Here is an 18,817-nt window from a genome sequence, read left to right as displayed (position 1 = left end):
ACTATGATATTGTGCCTGAAGATGCGGCATGTGATCCATGAAAGCTCACACTGAAATCAACCTGTTACCCCTAAAAACCCTGCAGGGTTGGGCTTGCTTGGGTTGTACATGGTGAAGGAAGCATAACAGGGTTAGGGTTAGGGTTAATCTTGTGGATTTCCTGCTCGTATAACCAAACTTACAACAAAGTTGTTGTTCAACTTTGAAGACAAGCAGATGTATGTCAGTTGTGAGTGCATGTAATTTGCAGAAGTGCACCCTAAAATAAATCTGTTCATCTTTCAAGTGTTCCAACTCTTCTGTCTGTAGATTGACAACTGCAATGACTAATTGGGGCTCTTTTCGATTGCTTTTGACAAGTCGCTGACATAGCCTCCCTCTCTTTGATTGCTAGCTTCTCTAGCGCACAAGTGCTGGCTCCAAGCTTTTGTAGGGGGAATGATTCGAAGACAAAGGGGTGCTCAGTTGAGGGGAACTGAAAACCCCACAAAACCCCACAAGTAACCCTTTGGTTTGTGTCTCTCCCAGATAGGAAGCTGGGAGAGGAATCCTCTCATTGCCCATTGCGTTCGCTCAAGTGACCACACCAGCTGAGCCTATACAAATATATTTGATTCTTTAAAAAAAACAGAAGCCTACATGATTCATGCGATTATAAATACAGAGCGTATGGCAATCTGTTACTTCTTTTCGAGATGCATACCTAATTTCTCTTCTCTTTTTTAAACAAACAATAAATGAAGGATACCATGTGTACTAATTGGAACAAATAGAAACCATAATAATTGGAAAATATTTTTATTAGGCATAACCAAAAGTGACAATCTAATGAGCCCTCATTGGAGAAAACCCAGAAGTGTTGGATGTAATAAAATCCCCAGATGCCAGAAAGATTTCCAAGCCCCGATTCTTCTGCCAGGCAAGTGTGAGACGGCGGGTGAGGACTTGAAGCTGTGCCGGTCTTTTCAGCTGCTAGGGTATTTGGAAAACCACCCAGGTACTGGCAGAAGAGATGCAGAGGGAAACCAAACCAGTATGGGATCAAACAAATCACAATCACTTCATTTGTTGTGAGACTGACTCTGGCTTATCTGTTTGTTTATTTAAAAGGGGGGGACAGAGCAAATCTTGGCTTAGCATTTTGTGCAAATGCAACAGGGTCTGGGCCCTTGAATCAGGTAACCCCGTAGCTTTTGCCGAGAACAACTTAGCACCTTCTACAGGGACATGCTAGATGCCCTCTCATACAGCCGCGGAGTCATTCTGGTGATCTTGGTCAATAAGGAGTCGATTTACAATCTCTGCAAAAAAAAGTGGGGGGGGGGCAATTTTCAGAATAAAACATTCCAAACAACGAAGATCACTTTATCTCTACAATTTTTCTAATTTGCAGCTTGGTGTTCCCAGTAAGCTGACAAAGGGACTCCCTTTGCTGGCTTTTCTTACAGGGAAGGAGAGGGTGCCATTGATTGGACCCCTATAGCCACCTTGGTCAAGACAATGAGCAATGGGGCTGTTACATAACAGCACTGATGTTACCTGTCTGTCATGGGTTTGGAGGGAAAGTTCCATCCTATGGGGAGTGGAAGGCGGGACATCAGGAGGAGGGGCTGTACTGTATAAATATGTGATGCCTGTGTGGTGAAGAGTGGATGCTGAGACAGACTGTGAGACACTGGGTTGGGACGAAGCAGCAGCTGGGGAAGAAGAAGCTGTTGTGGGAGTCTGGGTGTCTGACAGGGTACTACTGTGTGTCAGAGTACCAGCCTGAAAGGTTCAGGGGTCTGTTGGTTAGCCAGAACTGATGGGTTCAGGGTCTGTGCCTTAAGTTAAAGGTTCTAGGTGAACCAAACTGTATGCTTGTGTGTGTGAGAATAAGCCACGTTACTTTATTTTATTCACCTGATTGTTTTATTTACCCTGTTTGTATTTAAAATAAACCTTATTCTTTTATTGTTTAAAAATCCATCCCTGGTCTGTGTGACTTATTATAGGGAATGGTTGGTGGCAGCTTAGTAACTGTGTGATAGATCCCAGTAGGTCTGGGTTTGTCACATTGATTGGTGTCCAGCGTGTGGGATACGACTGGTCCAGTTGTCCAGCGGTCCAGCAAAGCCTTGGCAAGTGTGCCCAGAGCAAGGGGGGTCTAGTCAGGGACAGTCTGAGGCGCGTAGGTAATCTTCTAGGTGTACCTCACGGGGAGGTGCGCTAGTAGAAGAACGTGCCAACTGGGGAGACTTAGATTAAGGTGCTCTGAGGCAGCCTAGTTTTGGCGGGAAAAAGCTGAGGAAAAACTGCGTAGCAACAGCGAGCTAGCTTGCCAGCTGAGAGGCCCAGCAGAGGGGGGTAGGCTCTGACTCGATACTGTTGCAAGTTTAGTGCTGAAGAACAGCAGCAATCTCTAGGGAGAGCTGGTTCTGAGGCAAAAAGGAAAAAAGTGGTCGTTTTATTCTGAGGCTTGACTTTTTAAAGCAGCCTGTTCTGAGGGGGGGGTATGCCCTTGACTCGAAGCCAAGTAGCAGACATGAGTGAAGTGAAAGACCCCCAGATTGACCAAGGTTCTGAGGATGAATTTGGCTCAGTGCAAGGTGACAGCACAGGAGAGCAAGACCCAGAACTCAGAAAAATACTCATAGCCCAACAGCATGAACTGAGGGTGAGGGAAATGGAGGAAAGGGAAAGAGAGAAACAGCGGCAATTTGAATTAGAGAGAGAGAGAGAAAGAATGGAAATGGAGAGGGAGAGAGAGAGAATTGCTCTGGAAAAAGAAAGAATGGCGTTTGAATTAAGAAAACTGGAAATGATGAACCAGAACAATAATAATAATAGGGATTCTGAGGGAGGCCAACTGTCTAAGGCTGACCTGAAGAAATTCCCTGTGTACCACAAGGGAGATTGTCCTGAGGTGTTCTTTTCCTTAGTGGAAAGAGCGTTTGTGGACTTCTCAGTGAGGGAAACTGAGAAGATGACCATCATGCGATCTTTAATCAGTGGTAGCCTGGCTGAGGTTTATGCCGAGATGCCTGAGGAACGGATGAAAGATTTTGCAGAGTTCAAAAAACTGGTGTTTGCAAGACATGGGATAAATGCAGAGCAGCTGAGACAAAGATTCAGGTCCCTTACCAAGAAGCCAGAACAGACTTTTACCCAAGTGGGGGCCCAATTGGTGAGGCTGCTTGAGAAATGGCTATCGCAGGAGGGGACAGAGACCTATGAACAGCTTAAAGACTTGATAGCCCTGGAACAGTTCTATTCAGTTCTGCATGGGGAATTGAAATTCCAGGTGAGGGAAAGGAAACCGAAATCTGTGGCAGCAGCCGCAGAAATCGCGGATTTTATCTCCCAAATAAGAAAGCCCTTGGGTGAGGGGAAATCTGTAGGTAAACCCAAAGAAACCTACAGCAAGTACTCTCAGGGACCAGGGAAAAGCCAGCAAGGGGGAGGGGCCCATGGTGAAGGGAAGCCCTCAGGCATGAAACCAAGCCCTCAGAATTTGGAGGGAAAACCGAAACAAGAGGAGAGAGAATCCAAATACACTAGAAAATGCTATTTCTGTCAGGGAAAGGGTCATCTGATCTCAGAGTGTGAGAAATTAAAGCAGCTAAAAGGAATGGTGCCTCAGAATTCTAGTGGGACCAAGCCAAAAGCTGTGTTCTGTGTCCAGAAAGAGCAAAGCTCATTGTCACAGAGGGAGCCTGTTGCCATGACTACTCAGTCTGGAACAGCTACCTCTGCTGATCAGGCTGAGGAAAATGGTCCTCTTGGGGAGGTAAAGCGCTGCTTGCTGGTAAAAACAAATTCTCAGTTGTTTGAGACAGCCGGGGTGGACGTAGGAATACTTGACCGTCAGTATAGGGGGCTGCGGGACACTTGTTCCCAGGTAACCCTGTGCCATCCAGATATTATTCCTAGGGAGTTTATAATCCCAAATGAGAGCATGAAGGTGGCAGGGATTGAGGGGCAGATAATCTCTCTGCCAGTAGCAGAGGTACCTGTCAACTTTCAAGGCTGGAGGGGAGATTGGCGGATAGCGATTTCATCGACTCTGCCAGCAGCCGTGCTCGTGGGAAATGACCTGGCTGAACATGTGAAACGGGTGCTAGTGATTACACGCTCACAAGCCACCACAGGGACAGTTCAGGGGGGTAATGATGAGCCAGAGACGGAAGCAGGTGGGGGAAGTTCAGAAGCTGTGGTGGAAACCTTAACCACAGACAGCAGATTTGGACAGGAGCAAAAGGCAGACGCCACTCTCCAAAAGTGTTTTGAACAGGTGACTGACGCCCAGCTAACACCTGAGACCCCAGTGAGATTTCTGGAGAAAAAGGGGATTTTATATAGAGAAACCCTGAGGAATATCTCAAAAGGGGGAGATGGGATCAGAAGTCAGCTGGTGGTACCTGAAAAGTATCGCCCCATGATCTTACAAAGGGGGCACTCTGACATGTTTGCTGCACACTTAGGAGTGAACAAAACACAGCAGAGAATCACACAGAATTTCTACTGGCCTGACATAGGGAAGCAGATCAGGGAGTTCTGTAAACAATGTGATGTGTGTCAAAGGCAGGGGAATAACCGCGACAGGACTAAAGCAAAGTTGTGCCCTTTGCCTGTGATTGACACTCCGTTCAAATGCATAGGGGTGGATATTGTGGGACCTTTGCCCAAGGCCACAAAGAGGGGGAACAGGTTCATTCTAACAATTGTGGACCATGCCACAAGGTATCCTGAAGCCATACCCTTGACTAACATTGAAACTAACACAGTGGCCGATGCTTTGGTGGGGTATATGTCCAGGATGGGATTTGCCTCAGAGATAATCACAGATTTGGGCGCATCGTTCACATCAAAGCTCATGAAACGCTTATGGCAGATCTGTGGAATTAAGCACAAGGAAACCACTGCTTATCATCCTGAAAGCAATGGGTTAACTGAGAAGTTCAATGGGACTCTAATGCGCATGATTAGGGCTTACTTGGCAGAGAATCCAAACAATTGGGACCAGAAGCTGCAATCCCTTTTGTTTGCTTATCGATCAGTGCCACAAGCCAGTACCGGGTTTAGTCCATTTGAACTTCTATTTGGGAGACGGGTGAAAGGGCCCCTTGATTTGATCAAACAAAATTGGGAGCAGATCACCCAGGATGACCCACAAGACGTTGTGACTTACATAGACACCGTGATGAATGACCTAAAGCGAAATCTAGAGCTGGCAGCAGAAAACCTGCAAGCGCAGAAGGTCAAACAGAAAACATGGTATGACCGCAAAGCTAGAGAGAGGCACTTTGACCCAGGGGAGGAAGTGCTCTGGCTTAGGCCCTGCAGAGAGAATAAACTGCAGCTCAAATGGGCAGGACCATATAGGGTCATTTCCAAGATGTCAGACCTGAACTACCTAATAGAGCAGGAGGAGAACCAGGCAAGGAGGGTGGTTCATGTGAATGCCCTAAAACCCTACTACAGAGGGGAACAGAGGGTTTTGTTCGCGATAAAAGCAGCTGAGAGTGAGGAAGCGGAATTACCCTTCTGGGAGGGTAGAGGGGAAGTAAAATACAACCCAGAGGAGGTAAAGATCAGTCCTGCACTCACCCAAGACCAGCAGCAAGAACTAAAAACGCTGCTTAGTAAATATCAACAGGTGTTTTCCAACAAGCCGGGGATAGTGAAGGGAGTGATGCATCGGATCCACACAGGGGATGCACCCCCGCAGGCAGTATCCCCATACCGAGTAACGGGACCCTATAGGGACAAGGTGCGGAAGGAGCTGGACGAAATGCTGAGGGAGAACATAATCGTCCCCTCTTCTAGTCCTTGGTCCTCTCCGATAGTCCTTGTGGACAAGCCTGATGGGAGCATTAGGTTTTGTGTTGATTACAGGAAATTAAACCGTGTAACCACTCCTGATGCCTACCCAATGCCCAGGCTAGACAACCTGATTGAAACCATAGGGGGTTGTCGGTTCATCTCATCATTGGACCTGGTAAAGGGATATTGGCAATTAAGAATTGATCCCAGGGATCAAGAAAAAACTGCCTTTTGCAGCCCTTTTGGTCTCTATGAGTTTCGAGTCCTGAGCTTTGGTCTCAGAAATGCACCAGCCACATTCCAAAGGCTGATGGACCAGACCTTGGCAGGGCTCAGTGACTTTACAGTGGCCTACATTGATGACATAGGGATCTTCAGTAATACCTGGGAAGATCACCTGATACACCTGGAGTTAGTGCTGCAGAGGTTAAGTGCAGCAGGGCTAACAGTAAAGGCCAGCAAGTGTCAGCTGGGTAGCCCAGAAATAAAATACTTGGGTCACATGGTAGGGGGAGGAATGATAAAACCCCTGGAGGCCAAAATAGAAGCTGTTCGTGATTGGCCTAGACCCAACACCAAGAAAAAAGTCAAATCATTTCTTGGGTTGGTGGGCTACTACAGAAAGTTCATCCCGAGGTTTAGCGAGATTGCGGCTCCGCTGACCGATCTGACGAGGAAGAAGGCTGATGACCGCATCCCGTGGACCAGCGACTGTGAGGCGGCGTTCCAGAGGTTGAAGGAGGCGTTAATCAACTATCCTGTCCTGCGTGCTCCAGACTTCGACCGGGAGTTCATCATCTACACCGATGCGTCTAACAGCGGGGTAGGAGCAGTTCTGTGCCAAGAGGATGAGAATGGTGACCAGCATCCAGTGTCCTACCTGAGTAGGAAACTTCAAAAAGGTGAGAGACATTTGGCAACCGTGGAGAAGGAGTGTTTGGCCATAGTCTACGCGATCCAGAAGGCCAAGCCTTACATCTGGGGAAGACATTTTGTTCTGTGTACTGACCATTCACCATTGCAATGGTTAAAGACAATGAAAACCCACAATAGCAAACTTATGAGGTGGGCTTTGAACTTACAGGACTATGACTTTGAAGTGAAGGTGGTCAGAGGGTCAGTGAACTGTGTTGCTGACGCCTTATCAAGAAGACCTGAAGACTGAAGACGGCGAAAGAACATGGACTATATGTATATAATGAAAACAAAAAGTTAAAATGTACCTGGTTTTAAATTGGTTTGTATTAATAAAGGTAAATTGATGTAATGTATATGGTAAATGTTTAAATGCCTATTTGAAATGTTTAACTTAGAATGTAAGTAAGTATAATATGGTAGGTATAAATGTTGTTGTGTATTTTATGCAGGTTGTTTTTTTGGTGAAAAGCACTTTTAGCTTTCCCCCTACAAAACAACTTTTAAAGAGGGGAGGTGTTACATAACAGCACTGATGTTACCTGTCTGTCATGGGTTTGGAGGGAAAGTTCCATCCTATGGGGAGTGGAAGGCGGGACATCAGGAGGAGGGGCTGTACTGTATAAATATGTGATGCCTGTGTGGTGAAGAGTGGATGCTGAGACAGACTGTGAGACACTGGGTTGGGACGAAGCAGCAGCTGGGGAAGAAGAAGCTGTTGTGGGAGTCTGGGTGTCTGACAGGGTACTACTGTGTGTCAGAGTACCAGCCTGAAAGGTTCAGGGGTCTGTTGGTTAGCCAGAACTGATGGGTTCAGGGTCTGTGCCTTAAGTTAAAGGTTCTAGGTGAACCAAACTGTATGCTTGTGTGTGTGAGAATAAGCCACGTTACTTTATTTTATTCACCTGATTGTTTTATTTACCCTGTTTGTATTTAAAATAAACCTTATTCTTTTATTGTTTAAAAATCCATCCCTGGTCTGTGTGACTTATTATAGGGAATGGTTGGTGGCAGCTTAGTAACTGTGTGATAGATCCCAGTAGGTCTGGGTTTGTCACAGGGGCCTCCTTCCACAGTACCTTCAGCAGATGGGCGCTTGGAAGGCTCAAAGTCCCGACACCGGTTGATGATGTCGCGCAAGTAGATTGGGCAATCTTCTCCCACAGGCTCCTGGTACTTCTGCTCATGAACTTTCTCATAGATCTCCTTTGAACTGCATCCTAGGGTCATAACAACACAGGTATGGGGTGTTTTCACCTGAATCCATGTACACAGCGCAGCCAGATGAATGACACCCCCATCCCAACCTTTATGGCCTCATTCATTCATTCATTCATTCATTCATTCATTCATTCATTCATTCATTCATTCATATAAAATGTCTTCACCTTGACCCTCAGTTGAAGAGCTTGTGGGTCAATCAAAAATGGGAGAGTCTTAACCCATTGTCCTCCAACCTGAGAGTCATAATCCACGAGAGGAGGGGGAAAGAAGAGGGAAGAGTCAAAATCAGCACATTCAGGTACCAATACTTCAAACCACGAAGTTCTAAGAAAGAGCCAGTTAGGAACAGAAACAGGTCAGGAAGAAGAACAGCCTGATGCAGCTGGTCCGTCAGTGGAAATAATGGAGAGGTTCCTACCCCTCGGTCTTCCCCTGCTGGAGCTTGCTAAATAATCTTCCTAAATAAGGATGCAATGTGCAAATGTCTACGTACATCTCCTGAGCACCTGCCTGGGGGTGCCAGCAGTTAGAAAGAATCAGCGATGGTGGTGGGGATATTTAAACAATTCTCTGCTAGCCATTTTTCTGCTGAAAACATTTCTGCCAAGTTAAGTCATTTGTTTACCCTGTAGACTCCTTAACAGGAGAAACTGCGGGGAGAGAGAGAGCTACAGTGGGGAAATGATGGGCCGGGAGATGAAGTCGCCTACCCTAGCACAGCTTAGAAGTAATGAATTGTGCATGCTAATAAAGAAGGCACAGAAGAGGCTGTATTTCCTGAGAATGCTCGGGAAGTTAAATTTATCACAGCATTTACTTCTGTCCTACTACCGTAGCACCATTGAGAGTGTCCTAACTTATGGCATTCTGGCATGGTTTGGGAGTAGCTCTGTAGCGGACAAAAAAGCTCTACAGAGAACCATTAAAATTGCCCAGAATATCATCGGGCTCCAGCTACCAACCCTGGATGACATCTTCACATCCTGCGGTCTGAGGAAGTCACACAGCATCCTGAGAGACTCTTCCCATCCTGCTTATAACTTTTTTGAACTGTTACCGTCTGGCAGAAGATATAGAACAATTAAGACTCGGACCACACATTTTCTATATAGTTTTTATCCTAGAGCTATAATTGCAATTAATAATGAGCTTAAAGACCACCAGTAGTGAATAATTAGTTGGACTGTGTTACTTGGCCTGAGGTGTAGATGTTTGTATTTTTAGTGGGGGACTTCTAGTGGGTGGGGAGTGTTTGGGGAATGTTATGTGTGTGCATGTGTCTGGTCTCTGGGTGTCTGTGAATTTCGTTGTATGGTATACTGTGTATATACTTACAATGACAATAAATTATTATTATTATTATTATTATTATTATTATTATTATTATTATTATTATTATTATTATTATTAAAAACAAACGTGGGTAGAATGAGTTTTTCTTAAAGATGTCATCCGAAGAGTAATTAACTGCTTTGGGCCAAGATAGTAACTGATAACTTCACATAATAATAGGCTCAGGTTACAGGAAGAGAGATCAAGGCTGAATATCAGGAGAAAAACTTCTTAACTGTTAGAGGAGTACGACAATGGGACCCATGACCTCAGGGGGAGGCGGCGAGCACTCCAACGCTGGAGGCCTTCAAGAGAATACTGGACCACCCTCTGCTGTCCGATCTGCTTTGATCTGGATTCCTGCCTTGAGCAGGGGGTTGGACTTGATGGCCTTAGAGGTCCCTTCCAACTCCATGATTCTAGGACTTTACTTATTTTTAGAAGTAACGTTGCAGTGTCCCTAACCCATCCACCCACCACTTCAACCCTTCCTTTCCTAAAATGGAAATAAAATTCTTACCTTTCCTAAGTACACACATGCACACACAGAATCACAAAATCCTGCCTCCTTAATATTAGGAAAACCTCACTGGTCCAGCAGAGCTGAACCACTTTGGAAAGAATCTGGGAATAACTACCTTCTGGAACCCAGCAGAGACACAACACCCGGGGGCCTGCAGTTATGATGTGGCAGGGACCAACCGTTCAGGTTTCTTGCAGCAGCTTCAGGGCTAGTGCTTCTTCCTTTCCCCCTCATACGCCACAGATAGAGAGGAGTTTCGTCCCAGTGATTCTACTAAGTCTGGAGACAGCCTACTGCGGACCCATCCACCACCCAATGATCCCTCCACCTCCTCCCGCCATGCCTCCTCACCTGCAAAAGGGAGCTTGCCTGTTGCGATCTCCCACAGTACGATTCCAAAGCTGAAAGGAAGCAAAGAGGTCTCTGGTGTGACTGCAGATGGGGACGTAGCCACCTCCCTGCCATGCCCCGAGATGGAGATGTTACAGAGGAACAGAGCTGGCAAGTTGCAGAGTTCCCCTGACAGCCTCTCTCCAGCAAAAGCATCATGCAAACAGCGGAGGACCCCCTGAGAGCAAGCAGGGATCAAAGCTGAGCCAGACTGGGTGCCAAGAGCAGGATCTTTTGAGAGGCCAGCAGTGTCAGAGGACGTCTCCCCACTGAATGCATCAGAAGGAAACCCAATGCGAGGAAAAGAGGCCGCTTGACCTCCATCCTCTTCCTGCTGCCACATATCTGGAATGGGCCAAGGAACAGGAAGCAACAGGGAGGAGGAGAAAGCAGCAGGAGGCAGTACTGGCTGGTACTATCCCCTCACATCTTCTCTCCTGACCAGGTGAGAAAGCAGCCATCATGAGGAGCTGTGGCACGCAGGGAGCCACCGCTGTGGAGGTGCACGTGGGGAGAAGGGGCTACTCTGTACATCTCACTGGCATTTCACTCTGCAGAAGGGGCTACCTGTACATCTCACTGGCCAGGTTGTACTGATGGTTCACGGATGCCAGACCCTCGGGGCAGATGTAGGCTGAAGCAGAGACCTCTTTATGGACTTTCTCCTTGGACTTCTTACTGATGGAGGACTGTGTCTGATCCAGTTTGAACCCTGACAGCTGAGAAAAGCAGAGAGAATGCCACAAGAGAAAAACAAAGAAAGACATAAACGGAGGAACTCTGTTCTCCACTCCTGATATTATCTCAGGCTACCAACTCCCCTTCCTTATAAATAATCCCAGTGAAGGTACCCCTGGATCTGCCGGGTAGTTCAATGGGTGAGGTCTCTGGCTGTGGAGCCAGAGGTTGGGAGTTCGATTTCCCACCACTGGGCCTTTATAATAATAACCTTTGAACTGCCGAGCTGGACGGGATTCTATAGACCATGGAGTCCAGCCCCCGGTCAAGGAGACCCAGTGGGGGGGATTGAACTCCCAACCTCAACCACTGGGTCTCCTTGACAAGGGCTGGACTTGATCATCCACAGGGTCACTTCCAGCCTAAATTTCTGATGATGATGATGGTTAAAGATTGGTAATCCCACACACAGGGAGAGGGAGAGAGAGGTTTCTCTGTAGAAGGAAAATTACTTCTAAATCATGCTGGGTAGGTATGGCATTCTCAAGACTCTTTAGACCCAACACACACACACACACATACTCCTCACCTTTACACAATAGCCTTTGGCAACCAGGAATTTGGTGCTATCGATGGACCGGTGCAGCTGACACATGCCTCCCGTCTGATGCACCCTGCAGCCAACAAGACACGAGAGCAGCCTCACACCACAAGAAGACACATCACGGGCACATCACTTCAACAGCCAGCCCAGAGCAGAAGCATCCCCACCGTTTTATAAGAGACACAATATTTGCTCCGGACAGTTTTCCAAAATAGTGTGAAATGGACAAACATCTCATTGAAAAGATGTGACAGATTTTTTAAAGCTATTGCTGGTGGGCACCCCCTTTAAAGCAGGAAGGGAATGACAGAAAGGACCTGGTCCTCAGGAACTGATGATTGATTGATTGATTGATTGATTGATTGATTGATTGATTGATTGATTGATTGATTGATTGATTGATTGTATTTATACCCCACCTATCTAGCCAAACGACCACTCTAGGCGGCTTCCAACATACAAACACAACATATAAAATATAACAAAATATTTATACATTAATATATGTCTTTGAACAGGCAAAGGTGGAGATGAGGAACAGAGTCCATCCTACAACCAAAGCAAAAAAAAAAAAACTTCCTCCGTGAAACTCAAACCCACACTAAGAAAAAAGGTGGAAATGCCACCTGAGCCAGAGAAGTCTGGTAAATGTGTGGTGAACAGATTGCAGGAGCTGGCCGAGGTGCTGAAAAGTATCCCCAGACTAGGTTCAGCCCCTTAAACAGATCTTTTCAAGATCAGACCAAAAGCCTGAATGACTTCGCTGACATCAGAATCATCCTCCTCCACTCCATAGAACAAAACTATCTGTGTGTTTGTCTAGCTCCCCTTCATAGGGGCTTTTAGATAGTGCCGTGCTTTAAATTTTTAGCTTTTTGTTTCAATACCGTTTCAGTATTGCAAGGAGCCTTGCGTCCTGTTGAGGAGAAAGCCAAGATATAAAGCAAAGCAAAGTGTGCTGCTTATATACCGCCCCATAGCGCTTCAAGCACTCTCTGGGCGGTTTACAAGTTAATTATGCAGGCTACACATTGCCCCCCCCCCCCCCAGTGAGCTGGGTACTCATTTTACTGACCACGGAAGGATAGAAGGCTGAGTCAACCTTGAGCCAGCGGACCTGGGATTTGAACCCCAGGCCGTGAGCACAGTTTGGGCTGCAGTACAGCAGTTTAACCACTGTGCCACGAGGCTCCTAACATAAATATTTTCAATCAATCAATCAATCAAAGAGCAAATGAAACTGCTGGGCTCTTGATTAATTCAAAAAAAACACGCTAACGGTCTTCATCCTTCCACCTCTAACTGTTGCAGGCGAAGAGGCAAACCAGAGGCATCTCGTACCACGTGATATAAGAGTTTCCACACAAAGGAAGCATCTGAAGAGGATCACTGGGGACAGAATTAGTCAAGCACTGCGGAGCAAGACAGAGTCCCTTCCCTCAATAATGACATGGAGGAACTGTTTCAACTGTGTATGCCTATGTGGTTAAAGACATGTTGCCATGTCCTGGAAAGAAACCAGTCGGTTGCCCAATATTCCACTTTTTGTCAATGGATTTCCATGTGGCAAGAAGACAAGTTTCCTTCTTCTGGCGGGGGAGATATTTAACTTGCTTTTTTACCACATGGAAGTCCATTCACAAGACTGGTCTCCACCACGGCTACGAAACATGGAAAATAATCTTGAGATGGCTTTCCCCTGGCTCAAGAAGGGCCGTCTAAATTGGCTCTCAAGCACTCCAGTTCCTTCCTGTGTACCTGTAAAGACCAGCGGCAGCATCTGAGGCCATTTCTGTGCGAATCTTCCAGGATAAGTCAGGTTCTCTTTTCAGCACTTCCCTCAGAGTGCCTTGTTCACAATACTCCATCACAATGGAGTATTCGGGGATTGAGCCTAAAGCAAACAAGTTATTCAGTGAATGGATGTGGTTTCTGGTTTCTTGACTGAATTCACCAGGCTCCCCATTGTGCTTTGTTCCTAAAGTAGTGTCAGTTTTCAGCATTGTGACACATTCATGAAACGCAAAGGGAGCTATGTGGTCATCGCACAAAATGTAGAAAAACATGACTTCTTTATTAGACCACGACAAAATCAAACCAGTAATGAAAGCTTTCGTGAACTGAAAACCACTTCTTCAGGCATGCACCAGTGACTTGTGGCAAGTGCAGAAAAATTCACAGCAAACATCTGCAGAATTTTATTTTATTTTATTTATTCAATTTATACCCCACCCATCTAGACAAAGTCTACTCTGGGCGGCTAACAATAATAGATAAAAGAAAAAAAATAATATAATAAAATAAAGACAATATTAATAATATAATTCAAGATGAGTTTAAAGCTGCTCACAGGCAGGCTTTGAGGGTGTGGCTTGATGCTTCATCTCTAGTAACAGGTGGATGGAAATTTCCACTCACTAATTCAGCCAGAGATTAATTAAACACACCTTTAAAAAATCCCTGGCAAACATTTGTGTCATTCATTGATAATTTTTCTTCACTCTTCACAAATCACTGGTGCATGCCTGAAGAAGTGGTTTTCAATTCACAAAAGCTCGCATAAAGGTGTTGCATCCTTCTGCATTTCCATTTATGAAATGGTTTACAAGAGTAAACTTTTCCTAATGAGCATGGATTAATCGGGAGGACTGTATCTTGAGCTATACTCATATGTGCAGATGATGTGCTGTTGATCGAGGAAGGCTTTTGCCTCCCCCTTGTCCCACAAACCTAATAATGAACATGATTTCCCCCACCAAATTAAGCCATGGACTTTAGAGTTAATGTACTCCAAACTCAGTTCTGTTTTTGTTACTGAAAACAAATGCTTTGGTTCTGAATAAACTCAGGAGCACCCAGACCTTTCACATCGTGTCTCCTGCTCCACCACCCAGTTCCCCCCCCCCAAGTTTCGGTTGCAATTTTGAAGCTTCAAAATCACTCCCAAAACCTGAAGTCAGATCTGGGTCAACAGGGCAGGGAGGGGGGGTGGAAGGCCAGCAAAGGGATGCATCTAAAGACTTACCAGTCTCATCTATGCAGATTCCATACATCCGGAGAATGCAGGGGGACTCAAGCCTCTTCAGTGCTCTGATTTCCTCCTCAAAGATTTTCCTTACCTTCCTGTGGGAGGCGGGAGAATACGATCAGCTCCTAGAATAGGACTGAGAGACCGTCTACTGATCTGATCCATCCCACAGGAGTAAGATGGCCTTTCCATGTGGGACTGAAGGCCAAAAGAGACAATCAGAGAAATGCCTGTCTGCCTGTCCTGTTCTTACACCTTTTCCTCCCCATCAATGTGTCTCCTTTCTTATCCGCTACTCCAGAAATGACAAAGAAAGCCGTTACTTATATTCTGACAATACCCATGAAATGCATGCTTCTCCTTCTAATGTGTATTACAATTCCACACTTTTTTGTAAAAGGCGAAAGATTTATACAATCTGAAAAGAAACCAGAGCCACTTGCGGGAGCACCCTCGCTAGAAGTGGATTTCTCCGAAAGTATGATGAGAATCCAGTCCAGATTTGAGGTTGTACTTTACAGGAGCTGTCCTTAGGACATGAGCTAATGCCAAATCAGGCAGAGGCCTATGAAACTGCCATGGGCAAAGGGGTCAGAATAAGAAGGGGTTGGGGATCATCCATGAGATTTGTAGGTTGTGTAGAAGGAGAAAAGAGGAGCATCTCATATGCCCTCCGTTCCCCCTGCTCCTTATCAGAAATACTAAGAGATGCTTACTTCGTGTCGGTGGTCAAAGGATTTTTGAAGACTTTGACAGCCACAGGAAACTTGTAATATTCTCCTTTGTACAGCGTGTATTGCTTTGCTTCCATGACGCACGTCAGATTTGTTATCAAGCTCTTCTTTATCTCTGCAATCTCCAGTGGAGGATCAGCCCCCTGTTCTAAAGAGGAAAAAGAGAGGATTTGAAGAAAACAGCCCATAGAAAGACAACCGGGGGGTGGGGGGAGAGAGAAGGAAACAGACAGACAGACAGACCCTAAGAGACGAAGCAGCTGCTCACAGTCACCTGGGCTGACCCATCTCCAGGAGCAACCCAGGAGTGCCATTAATATATGTTGGGGAAACATGGGCCTCCCCCTGAATTTCCCAGCGGTGCAGAGGATGCCGGGGACCCCTCTTTGCAACATAAAACAAAATGCTATGGAGCATCATCCCACAGCAACTCCCTTGGGAGATTCCAGGATTCACTTGCAGAAAACTCTGCTTCCCTGTTCCTTAACGGGATGCTGTTCCGAGAGTGGGTTATGGTGCCGCAGAACAGCCCTGCCACAATGCTAGATGGCTTTCCACCCTCTCCTGCTCGGTTGAACCAGGCGCCTTGCTTTCCAGCTCCCCATCCAGAGGCCCTTATCTGAGACCAAGACCCCTCAAGCTTAGCCGGTGGCCACCCCACCTCTTCCCTGCAATGCGCACGGTCTACTTCTTCCCTCCCTTGGTCCTACCCTCTTGGGTTCCCCCCCCCCAAGTCCGGAGGAGTGCCAAGAACCGGAAAGCACCTTTGAGCATCTCCTTCAGGGAGACCTTGTCCTCCGCCAGGTCTTGGCGGCTCTCCTTGCTCACCACCTGCCTCTCGAAGCAGGCCAGGACCTTCTGCTCCACCTGCAGCTGCAGCAGCAGCCCTTCGGCCACGTCGCTGAAACGCGTGTTCAGGTCGGCGAACTGCTCCAGCATGTCGCCGGCCCGGACGATCTTCTCCAGCCAGTTCTGGCCCTTGTACTTGTCGAACAGCCTCTGGGCTTCTTCCAGGAGGCCCAGCATGGACTGGAGGATCAGTTCCAAGTCGGCGGACAAGGCGCAGATGGGCTGCCTCTGGAGGAGCCGGACCGGCCGCAGCACCATCTCCATCCGATGCACGAGGCGCGCCTTCTGCTTCTTGCAGCACTTCATCTGCTGGCTCTGGTCGTAGATGACCTTGGCTGCCGTCAGGATCCCCTCCACCACGTCCATAGCTGCAGGAGAGGGGAACGCATCGTGGGGAGACAAGCAGAACAGGGCTCGGAAGGGGCCATCGCACGCCCCCCCCATGACGTGGGTCGGGCAGAAGGCAAGTTATGGTCCTCCCAGCCTTGCGAAGGCTACCCAGTTTGTATCCCCCCCCCTTGGAAGGCTTAGGTGGCCACCAGATGTGTGCAGGTTTGTGTGTTCGGACTCCAACCCCAAGGGTGTGCCTCTTTGTCCCATCTGGGGGCTAAAACAGCTGGTTAAGGCACTGCACCAAAAGGCTAAGCGGGCTGGCTCCTCTCCCCAGTCCTGTCTGGCCCCCAGCTCTTCCTCTATTTGATCTCAACATGCCCTCTTCCCCTACTCCAGCCTCTGAGCTCCAGAATCTTCCATCTCCACTCTTGGAAGAGAGGCAGGGTTCCCTCTCACCGGTCCAGTTCCAGTTTACCTGCTCTCCTGGTCCGATGCGGTCCCTCCTCTCTCTGTCTCTCTCTCTCTGAATCTCTCTCTGAATCTCTCTCTCTCTCTTTGTGATCCAGAGTTTGCTCTGAGTGTGTCGGTGGAATTTCTGTACTTCCCCTTCCCAGATGCTGGCCCTCCACTTCCTGATGACACTTCACAGAGCGGGTTGGGCCATTTTAAAAAAAAAGTCCTTCTGCCAGGGATGTGTTGGTTTGCTTTCGGTTTCAGAAGCCGCTTGCAGCCTGTCCTGCCCAGACTTTGCTCAGGGGAGGTTCCTTCGCCCCTCGCTTCTCCCGGCCTCTCCAAATAAGCCTGCCAGCATCTTGAAACTCAAGAGCAGGCTGAGCCACAGCCTCCTGCCTCCTCTTCTGGCAGAGAGTGCGCCTTGGCTCACTCAAGGAGCGATGGATGGGGGTCCTTTAATTTTTTTCCAGGCAGAAACACTCATCTCTGATCCCCGAGAGAGAGCCCTGGGGGAAATCCATGAAGAAGAGTGTTTTGCTGCTGAAGGCGAGGGGGGGTCCCCAAAGCTGTTTTTGTGACTCACCGGGTCTCCCCAGAATCCCACAGTTCTCCACCAACAAAGGTGACCCACAGCTCTGGAAGGCTGAGACTTCCTCGGGTCCTCAAGGCAGGGACCTTGAGACAACCCACTGGAGTGTCTCAGGAGCTGGTCCTTTTGTAGCCGTTACGAATGGTTGTGGAGTTTGCTTGACTGTTAAGATCACCTGGGCCTCCTGTTGGAATCAAGGGAACTTACAGAAGGGTTGACTCTCCCAATCCCCGCTGATTCAATGGGCCTACTCTAACATGACTTGTCACATGAAGCAACAGGATTTCAGCCACTCTTTGACTGCTGCATGGAGTTGTTCAATAAATGTTATGGTCATCATCATGTCAGTACGTCCTCCTGTTGCGCTCTTTGTCCCATCTTGCACTGCCATTAAAATATTTGCTATCTGGGCCCGCCGGTTGTATGGGTTTCAATTAGAAAGGCAGCACCGGAGTTTTGTTTACTTACTGGGACTTATTTGACTAGATTGCTCTAAAACAACCCAATGTTTGGTTTTTGTTGGGTTCCACAACCCAGCAGGGAAGTAGAGCATGCTGCTCAATGTTCTAGAAAAAGGGAACTGGACATGAGGAATAACGAACCTATAGCAAACTTCCGAATCCTGTACAAATTTTTTGAACCCTGCAGCAGTTGCAAGAAGTGACCACAAGATAGTGGTAGAGCTCAAGTTAGAATATGTGCAGGGATCACGTGGATGGTGGAAGCCACTTGCGTTTCACAAGCGGCAGCTTCTGCACACGGATCCTCATGCAGGCCCACATTGAATCACACTGATCTTAATTTAACTGTCAGGGAATACTGTATTTTTTGCACCATAAGACTCACTTTTTCCCCACAAAACAGGGGGGTGGAAAGTCTGTGCATCTTATGGAGTGAAGAAAACAGATTATATTTTCCTGTTTTCTTCTCCTAAAAAATCGGTGCGTCTTATGGAAAGGTGCGTCTTATGGAGCGAAAAATAGTAATTGATCTGATTGCTCTTGCTCTTGCGAGTCGTTATTGCTATTATGCGCTGTCAACGTCTAGCAACCTTAATACGGTTTTCAAGGCATGTTAAGGCATGATTTTACCAGTGCTGCCCCTTTTGTGAGTATCTATAGCCAAACAAGGATATGAACCCATACCTCCTGACTCCTAGTCCCTCACTCTGCCCACTACGCCACCACACTGGATCACACCGGGGATCGTTCAAAATAATTGTGCGTTGTATAGAGCAGTGGTCCTCAACCTTCGGCCTCCAAATGTTCTTGGACAACAACTCCCAGAAGCCTTCACCACTTGCTTTGCTGGCCAGGATTTCTGGGAGATGAAGTCCAAGAACATCTGGAGGCCCAAGGTT

At 47.2% G+C, this 18,817-nt stretch overlaps 1 protein-coding gene across 1 annotated transcript; it reads right to left on the bottom strand.

Annotated features, from left to right (window-relative positions):
* Positions 1–782: 782 nt before the first annotated feature.
* Positions 783–17,024, bottom strand: MLKL (mixed lineage kinase domain like pseudokinase). The gene is made up of 10 exons (XM_020797908.3): positions 16,891–17,024; positions 15,998–16,450; positions 15,216–15,381; positions 14,497–14,594; positions 13,230–13,365; positions 11,457–11,541; positions 10,757–10,908; positions 10,151–10,200; positions 7,800–7,940; positions 783–1,301 (listed from the first exon to the last, which is right to left on the bottom strand). The coding sequence occupies exons 2-10, from the start codon at positions 16,446–16,448 to the stop codon at positions 1,243–1,245; spliced, it is 1,338 nt and encodes a 445-aa protein (XP_020653567.3). The 5' UTR covers positions 16,449–16,450; positions 16,891–17,024; the 3' UTR covers positions 783–1,242.
* Between the last annotated feature and the right edge of the window lie 1,793 nt (positions 17,025–18,817).

Source organism: Pogona vitticeps, chromosome 10, assembly GCF_051106095.1.
Source record: "Pogona vitticeps strain Pit_001003342236 chromosome 10, PviZW2.1, whole genome shotgun sequence".
Taxonomy (NCBI): Eukaryota; Metazoa; Chordata; class Lepidosauria; order Squamata; family Agamidae; genus Pogona; species Pogona vitticeps.
Note: the sequence above shows the minus strand (reverse complement) of the source record. Positions and strands in the feature narration are given on the sequence as shown.

Coding starts and splice junctions, on each gene's coding strand:
- MLKL (XM_020797908.3), bottom strand. CDS start 16,448: ATGGACGTGGTGGAGGGGATCCTGACGGCAGCCAAGGTCATCTACGAC. Junction 14,595..15,215: donor CCTTTGACCACCGACACGAA/GTAAGCATCTCT, acceptor CGCCTCCCACAG/GAAGGTAAGGAAAATCTTTG. Junction 1,302..7,799: donor CAAGCGCCCATCTGCTGAAG/GTACTGTGGAAG, acceptor TTTTTTTTGCAG/AGATTGTAAATCGACTCCTT.